The sequence below is a fragment of the Falco rusticolus genome, chromosome 14, assembly GCF_015220075.1.
Source record: "Falco rusticolus isolate bFalRus1 chromosome 14, bFalRus1.pri, whole genome shotgun sequence".
In the NCBI taxonomy this organism is placed as follows: domain Eukaryota; kingdom Metazoa; phylum Chordata; class Aves; order Falconiformes; family Falconidae; genus Falco; species Falco rusticolus.
In genome coordinates, this window is record NC_051200.1 from 2256251 (window position 1) to 2278044 (window position 21794).

Consider the following 21794-nt stretch of genomic DNA (forward strand, 5'->3'; position numbering starts at 1 on the left):
GTGCGGCATGGTTAAGAGCAGGGCGGCAGCCTGCGGGAACGGTCACGGGCTGTACTACATCATGGGAGGGTGAAATTGTTACGGATTGGAATGGAGGGAAATTGTTTTACTTTGGCTGAGTGCTTCTTTCTGTGCTGCTGCTGTGCATGTGCTTGCATGGGGGAGGTGAGCTTTTATTGACTGCTGTTTTTCTGTTTTCAAAGCTGATCAGTGGTGGTTCTATTGTAAGTGCTGAGGCAGTATGGGATCACGTCACCATGGCCAACCGGGAGTTGGCGTTTAAAGCAGGAGACGTTATCAAGGTCCTGGATGCTTCCAACAAGGACTGGTGGTGGGGTCAGATCGATGATGAAGAAGGATGGTTTCCCGCCAGCTTCGTGAGGGTGAGTGACTTTCTTCTTTTTACTGCTACAATGAATCACTGCTGAGGCTGCTCAGAAGGATCAATGAACTGAACTGGTTACTGTGTTTGTTATTGATGCTTATTTCCAGTGTGTCTGTTTTCTGTCTGAAAAATGGGGAGCAAAGGTTCAAAAGAAATGAGAGTGGGGTAGAGGGAGGCTGGGATAGGTGCCGGCTCTCTTTTTATACTGTTGGGGTAGGGAGTGGCCTTTGCTGTGTATCTGCTGCGGCCTCTCTCCTTAAGCAGTTCTTCTTTGGAAAACCAGGTAAGTATTATGTGGGCTACGAGTAGGTGATTTGGTGGGGCCTAAAACTTCATGCCAGCTACAAGTGACCCACATTTGGATGAGCTTTCTGGTCTGTGTGTAGCAAAAGGAGGTGTCAGCCTTCCCCTTTCCCAAAGCAGTGCTGTGTTTTGACTCTTCAGTAGTTTTAGATATAAAATTACTTTGCTAATTAGTCTGTGACCAGCTCTAGTTATTTTTTTTATTGAGACAAGGAACCATTTTACTTGTCTCTTTTTCTTCTGAAGCAGATTTTGCTGCACGCAACCATCTCCAGTGGTGATCTGGCCTTTTACAAATAAGAAGAATGTAAGCACTTAATTTTTTTGCTCTGTATATGTTAAAAAAGCAAAAGGACAAGAAGATGACCTTTTTGCTGTTGTCAGATCCTGCCACGTTATTTGGGCGCTCTCAAGCCTTCCTCAGGGAGTCGAGATGTTGGCTTTGACCTTGCGCACTTCTCTCCTTTCTGTGCAGGATTCGATAGGTGGGATCAGAGATTTAATTCCTGTGGAAGCTTAGGGGATATGGTTCAAAAAATGAAGATTTCTTTTGCCTTGCAGAATTGTGTGAAAGATGACTTTCCTCTGAGCCTTCCAGGCAGTTTGACAGGCTCGGTAGTGTCAAGGGGAAGACTGTTCTCTCTGAAATGCACACTGAAGACCATGCCGCATCCCAAGGAGATGCCAGGCTTGCTTTAGTTCTCTGCCTGTCTTACCCTCCCTATTCTGGGCAACGGTGCATCATCAGCATGCCTGTTTGATTACATCACTTCAACAGGGAAATAGCCATATGGATTAGGAAAACTGGGTTCAAATATATGCCCTGGTGTTTCCTAGTGATGCACAATGACCACCAACAAGGGAACCCAGACCTTTGCTTGCTTCTGCCTCCCTGGTTCACAGTTCTTTTTTCCCTTTTGGTACTCATGATGCAGCTCTTATGTCTCTCCTAGGTTTGACCAGTGCTAAGAGCAAGCGATCAGTGACTGGAACTGGAATGTGGGCTGCCTCTGTGAAAAAGTTTATGCTGTTACTCTGGCCCAGAATAACAAAAAGTTGGTATTTTGTTGAATAGGACACGGTGAGTCTGACCTCACAGCCAGTGGAGGTAACAAGCCTGGAAAACAGATTTTTATCAGTTGTGATCAAGATTATAATCTTACTGCAGAAAATGCTCTCACCTGTGTGTCTAGCACATCTCATCTGTGTTGCCTGCTGGAAAGGCTGAATTAGAAAAAATTGTCTGTCTCATTATTTTTGCTTGATTTAGAGACTGAAATATTCTGGGCCAGTTTAACTTTTCAGTGTGTTATCAGTGCTGTTTTCTTTGTGATTCTGGGGAAAAGATTTAATGTCCTTTGTTGTGTGATGTCGTAAATGTACTGTTCACGGTAGGTTTAATAACAGTCTTACTTTGCACTATCCCATTTTCTGAAAAAAACCCAAACCAAACGACTAAACAAACAGCCTATTTACTGTAAGGCCCAAAACCATGGATCATTCAGCTTGGCTGAACTTTTCCATCTCTCCCTACGCTTTTCAAGAGCTGAGAGGATGATTTTAGGAACTGGGAAAAACAAAGGAGAGGAATCAATTAATTTCAGACTGTTGTACACAAATGTCTGAACATCACCCTGGAACAAACCTTGGCACTTAAGATCATGATGGCCTTACCGGGCAAGTTCCCTGCCCGTTCTGTCTAATGTCACAACTCCGTGGCTTGACTTTACTCCAACAAATTCAATCCTTCCATCAGCTCTGCAAGAGGCCAGCTTGGTTATTCTGTCTGAGAGATCCTTGTTCAGCATGGGCTGGGACCAGGCACCTGCCCTGGAACTAACTGATGCACTCCCAAAAGGGGAAACTGCATGGTTTTACTGCCATGAATGATAATTAATATTTAAAAATAAGTACCAGGCATTTCAAAAAATATGCAAGTGGAGTTCTGGCACAGTTTGTCCACAGCTCTGCAATGGAGGCTGGAGAGGAAAATTTGCCACTCGGGTTTACAAAACAGAGCTGCCTTCTCCACGCAGCACTTCTTGGTGTGCTGCCATGAGGCAGCCCACTCACTGGTTGTCCTGTGCTGAGAAAACAACTGCCATTTGGGCTGTCATGTTCTTCTCTCCTCTGCTGGCTGAGGTCGCTTGCTTGCCTCTTCATTTCTATTCTTGCATATCCCCCCCTCTTCACTCTTTCTGTCTTTCTTGGTAATTTGAACCAGATGCCTGCAAAGACTTTGAGGCCTTTAAGGAAGGTGCCTGTAAGCCCTCTTTTGCTTGCAGGACCATTGCAGGGGGGTTGTGCTCCTTCAGGGTCCTGCCAAGGACCATTTAACCTGAGCCCTTTTCACTTTACTGTTCTCTCCATTTTTTTCCATGATTTTCTTATTCAGCTGATCACTCTTTCATAATGAGAAGGCTGGTTTTTTTCTCTGTTGTACTTTGAGCCCTGCTTTTTTAAGATGATGCCAGAAAACTGCCTGATTTAGCCTGGGTGGTTCTAGTTTTACTTGCAAAATAATTGCTTTCCTTTATATCTACATTTCTCTTATGCAAGTACAGGAGAAAAAGGGAAAATCATGTTGCATAGCAGAGGATGAAAAGCAATTCAAGTAAGGGATGAGGATGACAGGACAGACCAGGCAGGTATGAAACCAAATAGGATTAATATCAGGATATTTTCGACTGCAGGTCTCTTGTAGGTACTAACAAGGGGTGCAGCAGTAGATCCCTGCAAAGTCAGATTCCTCTAAAAGTCATTTGAATCACTTCTGAGGACAAAACTGGGCTGGAAACCTAGTTTGCGGTGAGACGTCTGACACTTCTTGCTCTCCAGCCAGATCATATGGAAATCTTTGGCAAACTGTTTGGCACTCACAAAATCTCATAGCAGGAAAAAATCACATTTGCAAGTGCAGAGGGAAACGGTAACCTGCTGATTCCCTTGGCCTCTTTTACATGCATAGTTAGGGGGTTGCAAACAAAAAACACACTTGAATTGCCTGCACATGCAATTGTTGTCTCCATGCATAACACCTGCAGTTATCCTCTTAGTAGCCTGAGACTTAGCTGGAAGAAAAGGGGGAGAGAGGAAAGCCATAGAGTTTTAGGAGCACAGAAACTTTCAAGGAGAAACTGAGTGATAAAGTGATACTTCTGAGAAAAAGCACAACATAGGAGAAGTAAAATCTGGAGCTAGTAAGCAATGGTGAATGGTTTGCTGCAGGAAGCTGCTGCACTTAGGGAAGAAGTTATGAAAACTCATAGAGGCAGGTGAGAACTCCAGAACTAGATTTAAGGCTGAGTAATGAGCTGGGTTTGGGACTGATGAAGGGATCTGTGTTGTATTTTAGCACATGTTATCAAGTGAGCACACTGGACAGCCACAGGGTGCAACCATCAGTCTTGTGATTAGCTGCATAGTGTCTTTGAACGTCCTGTCAACTTTTAGGGGTCTAAGAGGGTGGGAGGTACAATTGTAAAAAATCAGCATGAATTTTAAACAGAATTTCATACTCATAGGGGTGATGCTACTTGTTGCTCATGTCTCCTTTGTGGATGGCATAGCCTTGGGCTGTCTTTACATGATGTGGTACAAATGAGTTTTGGCATACCGGCACATCCAGTGTCCACATCTACTCAAAAAAAAATAGGCTTAGTGTTTGTAGGGAAGAATTTACAGCACAAAATAATAGTCCAGTATTGCAAATGGATCAATTGTTGTACCTTAAGGCCTCATTTAGAAAATACAGTTAAGTCTCAAAACCAAAGTTTTGATTCAGAGCCTAACATCAAGTCTCCTAAATGGCTGGGGTGAGATTCAAACACTCCAAATGCAGGAAATCAAATGGCATCCTGTTTGAGCTCTAACATATTTCCACTGAGAAAGAAATAAAAAAAAGAAAGCTTATGGACATTTAGTGCTCTAAAATCTTTCCACAGAGACATGGCAGAATGCACCCATCCTGGGCAGGGCAGGGGATTTATTTTGTTGTAAAGCTCTCCTTAATCTCTTTGGATGCCAAGAGGCAGACTAAGTTTCCAGAATACATTTCTTCTCACCTCAGCAGCAGTGACCCTTCCTCATATTTATTAGGCTAAGCTAAAGGGCAAATCTGGGGCTGAGGAGGTTTTACTGCAACTTTTTGTACTGCCCAGTGACTGTTGAGTTTTGTGCAGAAATGAAGGGTAATGGTCCTCCAAAGGCTTGAGCAAAGATGGTGTATTGAAGTCTTTGTAGTCCATACCTTTTACATAGGAGAAGATGCAGGGGTGGATCGGTGCAGCAGTGCTCCTTGTTTTCTCTCATCATTGCCTAGGTTTCCCTGAGTGTTGCAATTTTGGATTGATTTTCCTGCTGAAAAGCTGCCTTTGACCCACATTATTTTCTGCTGCTGAAGAAGTGCTAGATAAATTAGTGTAAGCTTTCAAGGCACTATTTAGAAAGGAGACTGTAAACCCCAAGTCTTATCTTAGTGCTCAGCAGCTCGTACACTTTTTTGGGTAGGTGGGTTTAGCTTTTATTCATAGGAGTTGTGTATTGTGTATTGTGCTCTGTATTGTGGGCGTATTTCCAAGAGCCACCCACATCTTGCTGTCCCATCCGCTTTTTTCACCTTTAAAATTTCATTGCCTGTGTAGGGATCTTGATACAACAGCACATCACTTACCTGCTTTTCTGTTCTCTGCACTCATCATGTTAGTGTTTACTTGGTGCCAATGGCAGGGGCGTCAAGGTGAGATTTTTCCAGAGAAAAGAGGATGACGCTGAAGTAGCATTCACCTGTTGGTCAAACAAAACGGTATGTACTGCAGTGTCTGCTGCAGTCAGTACCTTATAAAGGAGATTTTATTCTCCTGTGGCAAATACAGCATAAAAATAGCTTCTGGTAGAGGTAGAGGTATCACACAGCATGAGCAGCACTCCACAGCGACAGGATGCACTGCAGAAAAAATTGTGAGTTTTCCTTTTTCTTTTTTTTAAGTCAAGCAGCATTTTAGCATTCAAACACTGCCTGTGCTAATTGCAGCTGCTGTTATCATGACAACTCATTCCACTCAGAGAGGTCAGCATCCGTCAGATCTCCTAAGGTTCAAATGCCAGCGCTTGGGCCCTTCCCTGTACAAGCTGCCTTGCAGGTGTAAAAACAGTGTTTTGAGGCCGTTCTTAGAATGAGGCAAACTAGGCACAGATTTTCACAGCCCCTTCCCTGTCCTCTGCCAAACTGGTAGTGAAGGAAGATATTCCCCCTGAATGAAGCAGTGGCTTCCTTGGCCTGGCAAGGTTTCTGTGATGAGCTGCTAGAGCAGCTGAGCTTTCACTCTTCCCTGTTGTGCATCACATGTAACATCACACAGCAGGGCCTTTTGGTTTTTAGGAGGGTGGAGAGTGACGAGCCCTAACTCACAGTATTTTGGCCAGTATAGTGTAGCACATCCAGTTTATTGCAGTGTCCAAGCCACTTTTGCTACATGGTGGAGCTCCAGCCCATGCGAGTCTGTGCATTTAGACTGCAGGAGGCGGAGGGAGTAAGCACAGGGCAAGTTCGTTGGAGCCATTTTTGCTCACCTGTTCACAGGTGCAGTCTGACATTGTCCCTACGGAGTCACCTGTTTTCTTCTTTCCCAGAAACAAGTGATGGGTATTTCTTACCTTTGGTAAAGGGAACTTCTGAGGTGGGGAATGGAGAGATTTAAAGGGGAGAGGAAGAACTGGAAGTAGGTTTGCTGAAGCTGGGCAGCTGCAGGAGGGCAAGAGAAGGTATCAAAGAGCCTGTGACCTGGAGGGCGGTGAAGGACAATGAGCCTGGAGCCAGATTACAGAGGGAAAATTTCAGGCTACGGGAGAAAACAGTGGTAGGACCACAGGAGGGAAAACCAACTTGCTTTAACTGCCTTTCCTTCTACTGCTGGATGTCTTATTCCGCATCTTAGAAGAGGGATCTGTGAAGGTGGTCTGTGTTTCCTTGAACAGCATCCCAGCCGTGGCCCCACACTTTGCTATGCCTGCCGCTTGCCCACAGAAGAGCAGCAAGGCTGGGGCAGCTGCTGGGAGGACAGGCAGCATCCCTGTGCTTCTTCTGCTTGCCAGGGCCTCACCTCCTCTCTGAAGGCAGGGAAGGGAGAAGCATCTGCCCTTGGGTGTTTGTAGAGCCCAGGACAGCCTGTGCTTCCTCCTGAGGGCAGGGAGAGGCTGTGCCCGGATCACTGGAGTGACACGTCGAGACTGATGATGTTTTACTTATGCAAAGCTCTGCACCATGAGCCCTACTTGATTACAAATAAGCAACTGATCTTTTTAATCTGGTATAGAATCCAACTGAACAGGCATATTATACAGTGCGTGTGGCTGAAAACAAGGGTACAGCACTAGCTAACTACCAGCTTATCAAAATAGGGAGGGCTAACTACCAGTTTACGGAAGAAGGGAGAAGGGGCACATCTTGCAGCTCACACAGGGCAGCATGGCTAGGTGGGTAAAATAGTCCTGAGGGTCTGTGCTGCAGCTTGTTTCTGTAGGGTTATTGGAGTCTCCTACACTCCCTTGCAGTTGTTGTAGGGCTAATGATCCTGTAATACCACTATTTGGTGACAGGTTTTGCTGAAGATTGGGCTGCTCATACTCCTATTTGTTATAAAGTCGCTGGTGAACAGAGGTGCAGTGGAATAGCAACAGCTCTCTGGAAGGATCTGCCTGTATCATTTATCTGCCACAGTATTTAATTGTGAGCTAGAATCCAGGATGGCACATTATCTGCTAGTTTTGTCCTTGTGAGTATCCAATGGAAGGAAATTAATAATCCAGATGGCTGGTAAAATGTTTGTTTTATCATGCCTTCTGATTATTATGAGAGGATCAGCCCTCTGTGCCTATTCAAGTAAAATGTCCTCTATATACAGTATATGCATTCAGTAATCTAAATATATAATAATTGCAGGTCAGCTAGCGTTGGAATGGTGCTGTTTGGTGATTTTATGCACCATTTGGGTATAGTTGCAAATTGATAAATCACATTTCTACAGATTTTATATCACAGAATGGTTTGGGTTGGAAGGGACTGAAAGCCCGTCTAGTTCCAGCCCCCTGCAGTGGGCAGGGACACCTCCCCCCAGCCCAGGCTGCTCCCAGCCCCGTCCAGCCTGGCCTTGGGCACTGCCAGGGATGGGGCACCCACAGCTGCTCTGGGCAGCCTGGGCCACTGTCTCACCACCCCCACAGTTAAGAATTTCTGCCTTGTATCTAATCCAAACTGACCCTCTTTCAGTTTAAAGCCGTTGCCCCTTGTCCTGTCACTACAGGCCCTTGTAAAAAGTCCCTCCCCAGCTTTCTTGTCAGCCCCAGCAGGTACTGGGAGGCTGCTCTATGGTCTGCCTGGAGCCTTCTCCTCTCCAGGCTGAACCACCCCAGCTCCCTCAGCCTGTCTTCCTGGGAGAGGTGCTCCAGCGCTCTGATCACCTTCATGGCCCCCTCTGGACTCGCTCTGACAGGTCCATGTTCTCCTGATGTTGGGGGCCCCAGAGCAGAGGAGGAGAATCACCTCCTCACCCTGCTGGCCACGCTGCTTTTGATGCAGCCCAGATCTGGCTGGCTTTCTGTGCTGCAAGTGCACATTGCTGGGTCACATTGAGCTTCTCATCCACCAGCATCCCCAAGCCCTTCTCCTCAGTCCATTCTCCACCCAGCCTGTGTTTGTGCTTGGGATTGCCCCAGCCCATGTGCAGGACCTTGCACTTGGCCTTGTCGAACTTCATGAGGTTCACATGGGCCCGCCTCCAGCGAGTCAAGGTCCCTCTGGATGCCATCCCTGCCCTCCAGCGGGTTGACTGCACCGCCAGCTTGGTGTCGTTGGCAAACTTGCTGAGGGTGCGCTCAACCCCACTGTCCATGTTGCTGACAAAGCTGTTAAATAGCACTGGTGCCAGTGCTGACCCCTGAGGAGCACCACTTGTCTCCACTTGAACTTTGAGCCCTTGACCGCAACCCTTTGAGTGTGACCATCCCACCTATTCCTTACCCACTGAGTGGTCCATCCATCAAATCCATGTCTCTCCAATTTAGAGACAAGGATGTCATGTGGAACAGTGTCAAATACTTTGCACAAGTCCAGGTAGATGATGTCAGTTGCTCTTTATCCACCAACACCGTAACCCTGTTGTAGAGGGCCACCAAGTCTGTCAGGCACGATTTGCCTTTAGTGAAGCCACGTTGGCTGTCACCAGTCACCTCCCTATTTTCCATGTGCCTTAGCATAGTTCCGAGGAGGGTCTGCTCCATGATCTCTCCAGGCACGAGGGTGAGACAAACTGGCCGGTAGCTCCCTGGGTCTTCCCTGGGTTCCTTTTTAAAAAGGATATAAATCACATATAATGCTAACTAGCACGGTGAAATGATCAGTGCTCTCTGGCTCCCAGAACTGGGTCCTTAGGCTAAAGGGACTTTTTTATTTGAGTATTTTACTTTTATCTGCCTCTGCAAATTACTATGTTATGCAGGAGCTGGTCATGACTTCCTAATTAGGGTTGAATTTTGAAATAGGACTGTGAGCCTCATAAGCCTGTTTGTCTCCACATGCAGGGCGGCCTTTCAATGTGAAACATCACTTAGGACTAGCATTATGCAACTTGAATTTTTTCTCTTTGTAGTTTTTGTTGGTTTAATTAATTCTTAATACAAAGCGTTTGAAAGGGTTCTTAGGGCAAGCTTCATAGTTTGTCGTGCTGGACCTTTTGATGGTGTGGGGGAGACCCACACAATGCCAGATTATTTCAGAGCCCATGATTTTTTGCATTGCAGAGGTATTCAAAAAGGCACTGAAGGCTAATTTATTGTTGTAGGGTTCTTGTTGATTGCTGAACAGCTGTTTCTGTTTATTCTTTAAAAATAAGGTGGCATTGGATACAGGAATTTAGTCTGGTATCCCAAAGCCCCGTCCGTGCCAAGCCGCTGCCCCTAACAGCTGAGGAGGACAGGACAGGAGCCTGGAGAGGCTTCTTGAAACCCAGGTGAGCAGCAGAGCTGACAAGCTGCCAGGGAACTGAAGTCCCATCTAGGCTCTATGGGAAGTCCCAAAGGAGCGTCACAGTGGTGGCAGCCACCCCTCCTGAGCAGAAAAGACTGGGGAGATGAGGTCAAACTAGAGTTTTGAAGTTTCTTTTATTAAAAAAAGACATTTGCACTGGGAGGGAGGTACATCTGTATATTTGTGTCCAGTGTATGTTGGAAAATCTGGGGAAGAGAGTGCCCTTTTTCCATTAGTGGTATCTCAGCTGTTGTCCACAGCAGATGGAGGTCGAGCATTTCAGGCAGGAGAGCATTCCTGGGAGAGGTGTGTACCTAAAACATAGAGATCACCCTACTTACAGGTGATATGGACCGGGCTAAAACAGGAACCTTTGCAGCATTGTTTAAATCAACTACATGTGGTAAGTTACTGGAAAAAAACAGTGTCACCCCCAGTTTGCCTCTTCCACCTTACTGTCGCCTGCAGCACACCATCGTTGCGGTTTGAGCGAGCAGGTCAGTGAAGCAGAGAAGATCTGGCTTGGAGTGGTGGTGTTGGGTCAGAGGACACAATTAACACTGAGTGCAGCCTTCCCTTGCCCCAGCGCAATCCGGCTCCTTCTCAGCACAGGCACAAGAGAATTTGAGAGCTGAAGCTGCAAAACCAGCCTTACTGCTTCAGACTAGAGGTCCCTCTAGCCAACTTGTTGCTTATAGATGCTCATGCTCAACAGGATTGTGGCAAGCCCAGAATGATGAATTTAAGTCCGTATTTCAAAGTATGTATGAGCTTTTCTGTGCCCTCTGCTTTAACGTAAAGTCTGTCAACCCCAAAAATATTCATGAAAAATGTCATTGGTAAGGTAGATCATACCCCTGTTTATAGGTGGGGAAAGCCTCCACCAGTTTAAGTGATCGACCCAAGGTCAGCAGCAGAGCTGGCAGTGTACCTCATCTTTTGTGAGTCATGGTCCAGACTTCAAATGATCCCCTGGTAGAATGATCCGTGTTTGAATTATGGAGAACTTCAGAGGTTAGGACAGAAAGCAGGAGTGTTTGAACAGCACAGTGGGATTAATCCTTTCAGCAGCTGAGGCTGGAGAGCATGGGGTGGCAGACACGTTCAGCTTCCTCTGTTAGCGATAAGGTTGTTGCATGTTTTTACTCTAAAGCAAAAATCATCTAGACTAGAACTGTAATTTTTTTCCTTTTGGGAATATGAATCCTAGCAGGAAAGAGCAAAAATTTCATTAAGGAAAAAAGCGGGACTCCTGAGATTCCCAGATGTGGAAGCAGGGAGTGTTCCTGCAGTGCACAAAAGGCAGACTAAAATCGGAGGATTTCAGAAATCATTAAAGTTCGCAAGCTTGCTATTTGCTTTAGAGTTTCAAAGCCTTTAGGTTTTATGCTTTCAAGCTCCCCCCACCCTTTATGATTAGATCATTCCTGCTTTATTTTTTAAATGAAAATTGAAATTTTTATGATTATCACTTGACTCCAAGAGGCAGAGTTTTAAAAATATCTTCTTTTGCCAAACTGGCTGGAGTGTCATGAACTTGGTGACAAGCTGTTCCAGTTGGGTTTGGGAGGGCTACATAATACCTTTTCATAGTAGCAGGAAGGTAGGATGGGAAGTTATTTTAAACTTCAGCCAACAGGGTTTAATACCTACATTGGTCTTGCTTGGTTTTCAACATATACTTGGTTTGGAATGCCAACAAAGCTGTCGTGAGGACATATTCCTGAAAGAACTCCCCATGCAATTCTGTCCTTCCCAGGTCTAGCCCATTTTCCCTTCTGAGGCTGGCCCCCAGGTTTTCACTGCAGAGCCCCTGCTAAAACCAGTGTCACTGGTGTAAGTAAATTGGCCCCTGAGGTTGCTTTGGCAATCTTAGGCCAGCACGGCGGTTACTCAGAAGCAGCATGCAGATTGCTTATGTTTCAGCATGAAACACTGCTCACGTACACGAGGCATTGCTGTATCTCCATGCAACTGAAACCTCTTCCAGAGCAGAGTAGGATTTTCTGGGAAGAGACGTATTTTCTAACTAGCTTTTGGGTTGTTTCCCTGAACAAGTGACATTCTTCTGAAATTTGTTTTGGTGTGCCAGGAGAGGGTTTTAATGTTGACCCCATATCTTTGGGTGCGATTAGCTCACAAACTCACTGCCTTCCCTTGCAGTGACCCAGGGCTCAACCAGGCTTCCCAGGGCTGATGGAAATCCTGCAAAAACACCCTTTCAGAGATCCTTGTGCAGCCCCACAACCGGGAGACAACGTGACCTAGTCCATCTTTGCATCAGATGCCACAATGGAGAGTGCCACCCTGTGGGAAGGACCTAAGGAAAGGCGTGCAGACCTGCTCCCGGGCATGCTGCATCTCCCTGGGGTTTCCCTGTGTCCAAACTGGCATAGCTGGACCGGGCTGGGGTCACTGAAATGCCCACCTGCAGCACCCAGGGCTGTTCACCCTTAAGCCCAGCCCTGCTTTGACCGCAGCCGAGCCACCCTGGGTACTGCAGTGCTGCAGGACCGCACGGCCATTCTGTGCCTGGATGCACCCCTTCCCCCCGGGGTGCATCAGGACATAAGAAACAAGACCTGACAGCCGTTATTTGCTGGGTTTCACTTCTGCACTGTCACACAAGACATTAAAGTGACTCTTGGCAACGCTGTCCTGGGGAAAGGTATGAAGCCTTTGTACTTTGAGGATGGCTCCTTCTTGCAATGGGAGCAGCACTGAGGTGCCAGGAGGGATTATTTCACCTCCTTAGCAGGCTTTGGAGTATCCCTCTGGTCTCCTGATGTGCAAAAGGAGGTCCCATGTTGGCAGTGCAGCGTGGAGGACAGGTGGGAGATTGCGTGGGCAGAGCAGGCAGAACGCTTGGGTCCATTTTAGCTCTCCCTTGCTCATTCAGGCAAGTGGTCTGCACTGGGTTTTCTGCCCTGGAGAGTTGCTGGTGCTGCCAGGACACGGTGTGAGCACAGCCTGGGGCCAACAGCTCTCTGCAACGCTTCGTGTAGGGTTGATGCCTCCAGTGGGTCCTGCCCTGCTGCTGGCAAAGAGGGCATCTTGTCATTTAAACAGGCATTGCTGCGCTGCACGCCCTCCTGTTAAGTCCTTGATAGCTCCCAGACACAGGGCACAGCTATAAGCAGGGTGAAAAGTCCAGCTTTTTGTTGCTTTGGGTTTTTTTTATCCCCGAAGTTTGCGGCATCATTAACATTCTGCTAGAGAAGAGATGGATTTTCTTCAAACATATTGGCTTCTTGGCCTTTATAACTCACTGTGGGATGACAAAATGTGGGAGCTGTAAGAAGTGGTTTAGCAAAACATGATACTAGTTAGGAAAGCAAGGAAGGAGCATGGGCAGGTTTAGGTTTTTTTACTTTACTAATTTACAGGAACACAGCCCTTTACAATCTGTTTAAGACTGAATTTAAGCTGATTAATGGAAAAGTATTAAAAACTATAAACAGTGGAAAAAAGACTGAAAGATCAGGTTAACGATGCAGTTTATCTTGCATATGCTGCTCTGTTTGTGTGGATGGTTTCACTGTTCATAGGTACATGTATTTTAACGTTTGAAACTCTCCAGTATTTGGGGTTTTAAATGCTGAGGAGAAAAGTTTCTTCATTTACATAACAACTTTGGTGATCTGTGTAAAACAGCATCATTTATGTCTGGTTTAAGCTTTATTTCATGTTTGCTTGCAGACTATGATGAGCCCAATTTGAACTGATCAATTACTTTAAGCAGGTTTTACTTGGGGAAAAAGTAACAAAAGGAAAGAAGCACTTGATCCCTATGTTGTGTGCTCTTATTCAAAGACACAGAGACTAGGAGGCGGCGTTATCTTTTAGTTTACAAGTTTAATGTTTGCTTTTTATTTGATGATAGGAAATTCAGTGTGCTGAAAATGCAATGATCTTTTTCGTTGCTTTTTGCATTTGTTCCAATATAGAGTATTCAGCGCCCAGGGGTGCTCAGCACCCCGGTCGCAGCTGCCCTCAGCCCCCACCAGGTTTTAGGAGACTTACTCAGCCAGGTCTGATCTCAGTGCGGTTTAGGGATCACAGTCTGAGGATGCTGAGATAGGGCATTTGCCTGAGTGAGAAAGGCTCTTCATGTGAAATGATGAGGAAAGCTGCTGTGAAATGAAAATCAATGTTCATTCACAAACCCTGGCCTGGGAGGTTCACAGAAAACTGAAGTGCCAGAACCCGGTTAGCCTGGACTGATGTTCACATTCATTCAGATTTCTGAACCAGATGGATCTTGACCTTCTTAAATCAGTCACCTGTAAAGGGCTAACCTCCCAGTGGTTTCTTCTGGTTCGGACAGATCCCAGCTGATGGTGTTTGGGAACTGGGACAAGGAGTGCTTTACGCTAGTAACTGCACTTTTGTTTAGGCTGCTCTGGTTTACATATGTACATTTTGGTTCAGAGCACTTGACAGCACCCAACAGCCCAGTTACCCTTTCACATGATTATTGTATATTCGGGATCAAAACGGTTAACACTTGAAATCCCTTTGCTTTTGAGAGGAACTTGGCAGTGTGTGGGGAACCATTTGTGACCAGTTGCACCAGTATAATAAAGGACTGTCTGGGCTGTAGCTGTTGTGGACACCACGGTGCATCGCTGGCAAGAGCATTGCCCTTGCTGTAAGGAGGGAGCTGATCCAGTATCTCCCAGAGTCATGCAACCCAGGACCCAGCCTACTTTCAGTTGTTGGCAGTCTCATGCTTTTACGAATAAGCCTGTTGCTCTCCCCTCTTCATCTTGCAGCTATGGGTAAACCAAGAAGATGGAGTAGAGGAGGGAACCAGCGATGTGCAGAATGGCCATTTGGATCCAAGCGCCGACTGCCTCTGTCTCGGCAGGACCGTTCAGAACCGAGACCAGATGAGAGCCAACGTCATCAATGAGATCATGAGCACGGAGCGCCACTACATCAAGCACCTCAAGGACATTTGCGAGGTACATGGGCGTTGTGTCACTGGGATACTGAAGCAGGACACGGGATGGGCTGTTGAGAGCTGAGGACTGGTTTTGCCCTTGGGTGATGGTGGAAAAATATGCAATGTGTTTGAGTACTGTGTCTAATAGAGGAGCAGCATCTGTCAATAAGCACTGATACTTCTGAGGATTTTCTGCTGGATCTGATAATTGCCTTTAGTTTGTATTAACTAGAAGTGCAATTTTCTGACCTTTTTTCCATACCCTTTCACTAAAAAATGATGAGGTTGAGATCCTTCAAGCAGTACTCTTAATTAAAACCCAATGGCATCTACTTCTGAACTTGTGATTGAGGAAATTAGGTTGTAATTAATCCAATCAGTTACCCATTTCATCTGTGTCTTTCATATTGGGTTCACAATTTCCCTGGCTCAGGATGGCCCCCATTTGCCTTTTCTTACAGTGAGACTGAGAGCAAAATGTTTTCACCGTGGGAAATGAAGTACTTTACATTTAGCCAGTGTAAGGGAACCAGCAAGCAGATGAACTTTGGTGGCTGGCCCCATGCATCCTCAGCTTGGTGGTTCTTCATTATAGAGGTTCTTATATTATATCTTACAGAGGTTATAATTAACCTCTACAATCCCGGACTGTCCTGCAGCGTACAGAACTAGTGCCATGAGCTAAACCCAAAGTGCAGTGCGTGTGGTGCTGGGTGTTTAGGAAGAGGAATGCACAGCTGTGCTGGAGAGTGTTGCGGGACAGCTTGGACATTGTATGTAGAGCATATGCTTATCACTAAGAGGCAAAGTTTGTTAGCACTAAAATCAAAGCCCGTGGCTTTTGGCTCATCCCTCTGAACAGTTTGGATTTACTGAGCTTGTGCTCAGTCTTTGCAGAGTCAATGTGGTAAAGCCCCTTGTGAATTCTGCTTAGAAAAATGTCTTCCTCTCTTCATACTTGCTACTTTTCTATTGACAAGGCAAAGCAGCCATCCAAAAAGCTTTTATGATGCTTCTCAAATACAGAAGAATCTTGGGATTTCAGTTTGGAAACAAATGAGCTTGATTTCACTGTGCTATTTCAGTCAGAGGGCTTTGCATTGAAGAAGGAAAGATCTGCAGGAACTTTTCCATATATTGTTTCTTTTCCTGCATTTGCATTTTTTCTGTTGAAAACCTAAATAAACCTTAACTTGCGTTTTCCAGCCATGTCACCATGCTTTTGCCAGATCAGATTCTCAGCAGGTACAGATAGGTATGGCTTCAGTGACATCTGTGGTGTAACACTGAATTACAGCACCTAATGATATGTCCCAGATGTCAAAGAGATCTCTAAGGCTCTTCTTTGCTCTGGATGATGCCAAATGATATTGAGGGGATAAATCTTACCTGCAGGTAGAGCACCAGGAAATGATTCAGCTGCCTCTCGTAAAAGAGGAGGACTGAAACGGGTGTTCTCATCTGCAAAACGATGGGCTGTCCTTTGCTGGAGAGAGCCTCATTGTGCTTGGTTTAATCAGAGCAATCCATTTGCCTCGAGAAGGCTCAGAGACAGCTCAGTCATCCCAGGCATTTCGGCATAGCATGATGTGACTGTTTCTGTTTGTGCATAAGAGGAGGGGGGCTGGAGATGGAGGGACGCGTGCCAGCTTGGGCTCCTCCCAGTGCTGCCGGATGAATTTGTGCAGAGGTGTTATTTGTGCCGAAGAATGAGTAGACACCAGACAGCCATTGATGAGATGCAGAAGTGCTGTTGACAGTGGCAAATTCCCCTCTTCCATTTGCTCTTTATTTTAAGGTGTCAGGATGAACAGCAGCAATATGATGTATTAGAGGGGATGAGAGAGGAGTTGCGGCTGGGTGGCAAAGGTTGAGCCTGATTTAGTACTGAGTTTAGCAGTGTGTAGTTATACTCTTGTTGCTGAGCTATAATGAGCAACAAATCCTAATACCAGTGAAGCACCTGAAGATGTGTGGTTTGTATCAGAGAGCCGTAGCCCCTACTAGGTGATTAAGAGCCCTTGAATTGCTCTTTTCTGCCTCAGGACGTATCTCCACTGCCTGCTACTGTATTATTATAGACCGTGTTATTATTCATAATACTCGTGGCACTAGTCCTGCCAAGTCAGGAGCTCACAAGCTAGCCAGCACCAGAATGAAAATTACCTGCACAAGCCAAGCAGCTGGCTTGGAGGGGAATTCCCTGTCACAGCAAAGCCATACTGCCCTGATGACTGCTGCTGCTGCGCCCTTGCCTAGAGTAGGAAGGACTGACTGCTGATTGGTGAAGCGATTTTGTGAAGATTTTTATTAGGGGTAAAGTGTGGGGGTTTCCCTGGACTGCATTATCAGGAGTGGATGGATCATTATTCTGAAATACCACCAAGGGGAAAAGAAAGAAAAAAGAATCTAGCCTTAAGGAAATATCCAGCAATAGGAACTTCAGGCTTAGCACTTAGAGCTTAGAAAAATAATAAGCTGCTGAAAACTAGGCTTTTATAATGGGTAGCAATAGCAAGCCTTACTGGCAGGCAGTGCTGCTCACTCCTTGTCGTGTGAAGCACCTCAAAGATGCACAGCCATCTCCAGGCTTGAAAGATATCTTCCTGCACCTGGGGTTTGATCCTTGAAGGATGCAGGAGTGTGTGGGGTCTGTCCGTGGCATGGCAGCTGTAACATCAGCAGAGCAGCTGAAGTGCTCAGTCAGGGCGGCTGCCTCAATGAGGGCAGAGGGCCAAGAAGGTGGTTTGAGCTGCAGCATGTAGTGGGGAGCACAGGCAGAAGAATGAGATGCAGGAGAGCTGCAAAGAACAGGGTGACATGCTTTGAGACATGAGCAGGCTTTGGACCAGCACCTGGATTAGGAAGACAAGGCTAAATTTAAGGAGGTGTTACAACAGAGAAGTGACAGAGCTTGGATGGGAACAGTGATGCAATTGGGAGATCAAAGGAAACCTCCGTATTATGAGTAATTTGGGGGTGGGAGGTTAGAAAGTCCAGCCAGCTTCCAGTGCTGCATTTTTCTCTTTTCCAAGTAATTTCAGTTTGAATTTATTTTTAAATAATATTGACTGAATTCCACCTAAGCATTGCTTTGGTGCCAGGACAGCTCTGAATGCTGTGTGGAAAACATCCTCATTGCATCTTAGCGTGTCAAGCTGAGTCTGTTGTGCAGAGCTGATGGTACAGGTTTTCACGTGGTCTGGATGGCATTAGCCTGACTCATTCTCAGAGATGGATAAAAACCACTTTTTTGTGCTGCCTTAGAGCAAAGCAGCATAAAACCTTCTTTGCAGCAGTGTGGCCCTCTGTCAGAGCACCACTTCTGAGGAGCTGCTCAGAAGCTCCCCCCTTTGTGTGCCCAGTTTCTCCTCCATGGATGCCTGGCTGGAGGGTGACTGCAGAAAGCTCTTTGGATTAATGGGGATATATATTCTATGTGTATGTATTCCCCAATGTGCAATTTGTAGCCGTCTTTCACAGCCTGTTTGTGCACAGCTGGTTTTTCTGTTTTGGAGCTGGCTGCTTCTTGCCCTTTTGAGGCACAGGCTTGTGTTCCCGCAGGATATTTTAGGTGGGCCCCAGTGCAATCACAGTGCCTGACATTCTGTACTTGCTGGATATTTGAATAAGTGCTTTAGAGTCCTGACTGCCTGGGACCAGACATGGCTCTACTTTGCTTTTTCAATTCAAACAGTCTCAGCTTTGTTCCTGTGCTTATTCTTGGTATGTGCGTATCAGCACAATGCTCACCTGGATGCTGTGAGCACCGCTCTAGAGAACAGTATTTTTATAGCCCAAATGGTGCTGGTCCAAACTGAGGCATGTTCTACAGGTCAGTGTAGACAGCCCCCAAACTGGCTTAGAGATGGAAAGAAACTGGAATAAAATCACAACTGCCTTTGAAGGTATAGCCTGCAGGGGCTATCGTCTCCTCATTCTTTCCTTCACCTTGCTCTCAGCTGGACCAGAAGGAGAATGGATGGGTTGGCCATCTCTCCTGGCTGTCTCTAAACCCACTCTGGAGTGGAGAAAACTTAGCACTTAACCTCCTGCAAATACTTTCCAACTTTGGCCTATACTTCAGGGACTACATGGAAAAGTACTTTAAAGAGAGAGAGTTTGACAGCTATTTTTAGGTATTCATTGAGCAAAACACTCTCCAACATCTGCTCATCAGTCATATCCCTTCTCTGAGCAAACCTGATGGGATGGGCAGAAGGAAGATGACATTGTTTTATGTAACAGGAGTAAATTTACTGGAAAAACTATGCAGCAGCCTTCTAGCTGGCTCTTGCTGCGTATTAGGTATAAATCTTCAGGCTCTCCTTTGCTGGCTTGTGCTGGAAACCAACCATCCAAACGCACAAGCTGGGTAGAGGATAAGGCTTGGGAACTCCGTGCAGTCTTTTATTTTCCCCATGGTTTTATAGGTGCCTGTACAGAAATGTGCTGCTTCAGCTTCTCTGAAACACGTGACACGGGCAAAGTGATGAACCAGCACAGGGAGGATGGGAATATTCAGACGGTAGTCGCAGCCAATAGCAACCCCAGGGCTGAAAGATGTTCACGTAAATCATCCAGTGACTGATTTCACAGAGCAGCATGCAAAAGGAGAGGCAGGCTTGCAGGCAGCCTGCAGCATGCAGCGGGGTAAAGGTCCTAACACAAACGGCTTGCGGCAGTCTTTCAGCGCTGCTAGCACCAAAGCTACTGTCAAAAAGAGCCTGGCCTCGTGGGCAGGTGCACTTTATTTTTTTCCTTTCATGTTTTGAAAGCTGTTCTGAGATAAGCAGGTAAACTTGAAAAGCAGCATGGAAAGGTGTTCTGCACTATTCCTTAATGGTTTGAATTTTTATTTGCCCTGCCAACTGTCCTGCAACATGGGAAACAGTCTGCTCCCATTCCTCTTGGCCTTGAAAAATGAGAGAGGGAAACCCATGGAAATGAATCATCAACAAGCTCCTGGAAGAAGGTCTAGATTTAGTAAATACAGAAGGTATTCCATAACCCAAGCTTCCCAGCTGAAAAAGCCAGCAAATTCAGCATAACGGCGTCTTCTAGCTAAGCTGGACATCACAGAGGTTGGTTCTTTGCCAGGTCGGCCAAAGTTGCATTTATCATTCATCTGTTTGAAGTTCTCCCTCCCAGGAGCCACGTGGTGAGGCTGAAGGACAGTTTATTATAGCGTCCCAATAGTTTGCATTGTGGACCAGCAGCTGTGTGTCACCAGCTGGCGGTGCGTCTGTGTGACTAAGCATCTAGAGTTCCCAAATATAGCCATTCAACTGAAGCTGTTGGCATTTTTTTCCCTTCATTTTTTTCTCTTCCTATATAATAAAGGCAGGCAAAGTCATCTCCTGATGACCCCCTTGTTCCTTCTTCTCAGTCAAGAGGCCGCAGTCTGGACTAGGCCAGCATAGCATCTGATACTTGGCCTTGCAAAGTTTCTAGTCTACATCATTCAGACGGGTGAAGAACAGGGGGATGAAGTGATTTTGCTCAATGTCACACAGGTCAGTGGCAGAGCCAGAAGTTCAGCCCAGGCATCCAGAGCATCCATGTGTCACCCATCCCTGGACCACATGTGCTTCGGGCAAGCGTGTTTGAAGAAGTTCTCATGATTCAGCTGAAACCAGGATGGCGAGTTCATGGATAAGGCAGGGTCAGCAAAACAGGGAGGCAGAGAGAAGTTGGTGTGTTAGGCTTTTTGCCAGAATATTGATCCACTCGGTCATTTTAGGTCAGGAGATCTTCAGAGCAGTGCTTGCCTGCCCATTTGTGTTCATATGATGTCCAGCTAAGCTCAGGCTCAGTACAAGTGGGTATCATGGACAAATGAAGAATAAGCAAGGAGGATCTCTTTGTTGTTGCACTGGATCGAGATGCAGGAGATCTGAATTGTTCCCAAATCTACTGCAGATTCATTCTGTGATTTTGGAGAATTTTCTTAAACTCTCTACATCCTAGTTCTTCCTCTCTCTTTCCCCATTTGATTTGAATGTCTATAGACTCAGTAAGGGAGCCTGATATTTGTACAGGGAAGGGTACAAAGCCTGTTCCTCTGATCCCACTTAAAAAAGGAAGAAAAGCAATGAAAGACAATAGTTGAGAAAACAGGATAAAAATCTTCCCTAGTTTTACACTGTTTGGAGTAGTGTATTTCATGGTAGAATCATAGAATGGTTTAGGTTGGAAGGGACCTACAAGATCATCTAGTCCTAAGCCCCTGACGTGGGGTTGCTCAAAGCCCCGTCCAGCCTGGCCTTGGGCACTGCCGGGGATGGGGCACCCACAGCTGCTCTGGGCAGCCTGGGCCACTGTCTCACCACCCCCACAGTTACGAATTTCTGCCTTGCATCTAATCCAAACTGACCCTCTTTCAGTTTAAGGCCGTTGCCCCTTGTCCTGTCACTACAGGCCCTTGTAAAAAGTCCCTCCCCAGCTTTCTTGGCAGCCACAGTAGGTACTGGAAGGTACTGCAGTAATGGAATGGAAGGTATAGAAAACAAAATTAAAATAATGCTGTGTTCCTCTAGGTGGCATTGATAGCAGCTCAGGCAGCTCCTACTGTGGCTCCCTTGCCCGAGCAAGCCAAATTACCTACCAAAGCTTCTGCATCGCCTTTGGCATTCCCACTAGGACACTCACAGGACAACAGCCCTCCCACTTTTGCCTCATATTCAGGAAGATGAATAGTGGGGGAGATAAACTGTGTCACCTCCCAAGTCAGGGAACACTTGAAGAGCATTTTCCTTCAACATTTCACTTTGTGCTGAAACGACTAGGGTGTTGCACCCTCCATACCCTCTTCCTAGACCAAGGGCAGGCAACCACACATTCATATAGTATTTCTCAGCATGGTTATAGAATCATAGAATCACTTTGGTTGGAAAAGACCTTTAAGATTGAGTCCAGCTGTTAACCCAGCACTGCCAAGACCACCACTAAACCATCTCCCCAGGTGCCACATCTGCACGTTGTTTGATTCCCTCCAGGGATGGTGACTCCGCCTTTTCCCTGGGCAACCTGCCCCGGTGCTGGACAACCCTTTCGGTGAAGACATTTTTCCCAATACCCAGTCTAAACCTCCCCTGGTGCAACTTGAGGCTCTTTGCTCTTGTCCTGTTGCTTGT

General features: G+C 46.2%; 1 protein-coding gene across 11 annotated transcripts in view; it reads left to right on the forward strand.

Moving 5' to 3' along the window:
- ARHGEF9 (Cdc42 guanine nucleotide exchange factor 9) overlaps positions 1-21794 on the forward strand; it is a 221301-nt gene that overhangs the window by 151327 nt on the left and 48180 nt on the right. For all 11 annotated transcript variants that reach the window (XM_037407890.1, XM_037407892.1, XM_037407900.1 and 8 more), the window contains 2 exons: positions 204-383; positions 14486-14677. In XM_037407890.1, coding sequence (XP_037263787.1) covers positions 204-383; positions 14486-14677 — 372 coding nt within the window. The remainder of the gene's footprint in view (positions 1-203; positions 384-14485; positions 14678-21794) is intronic.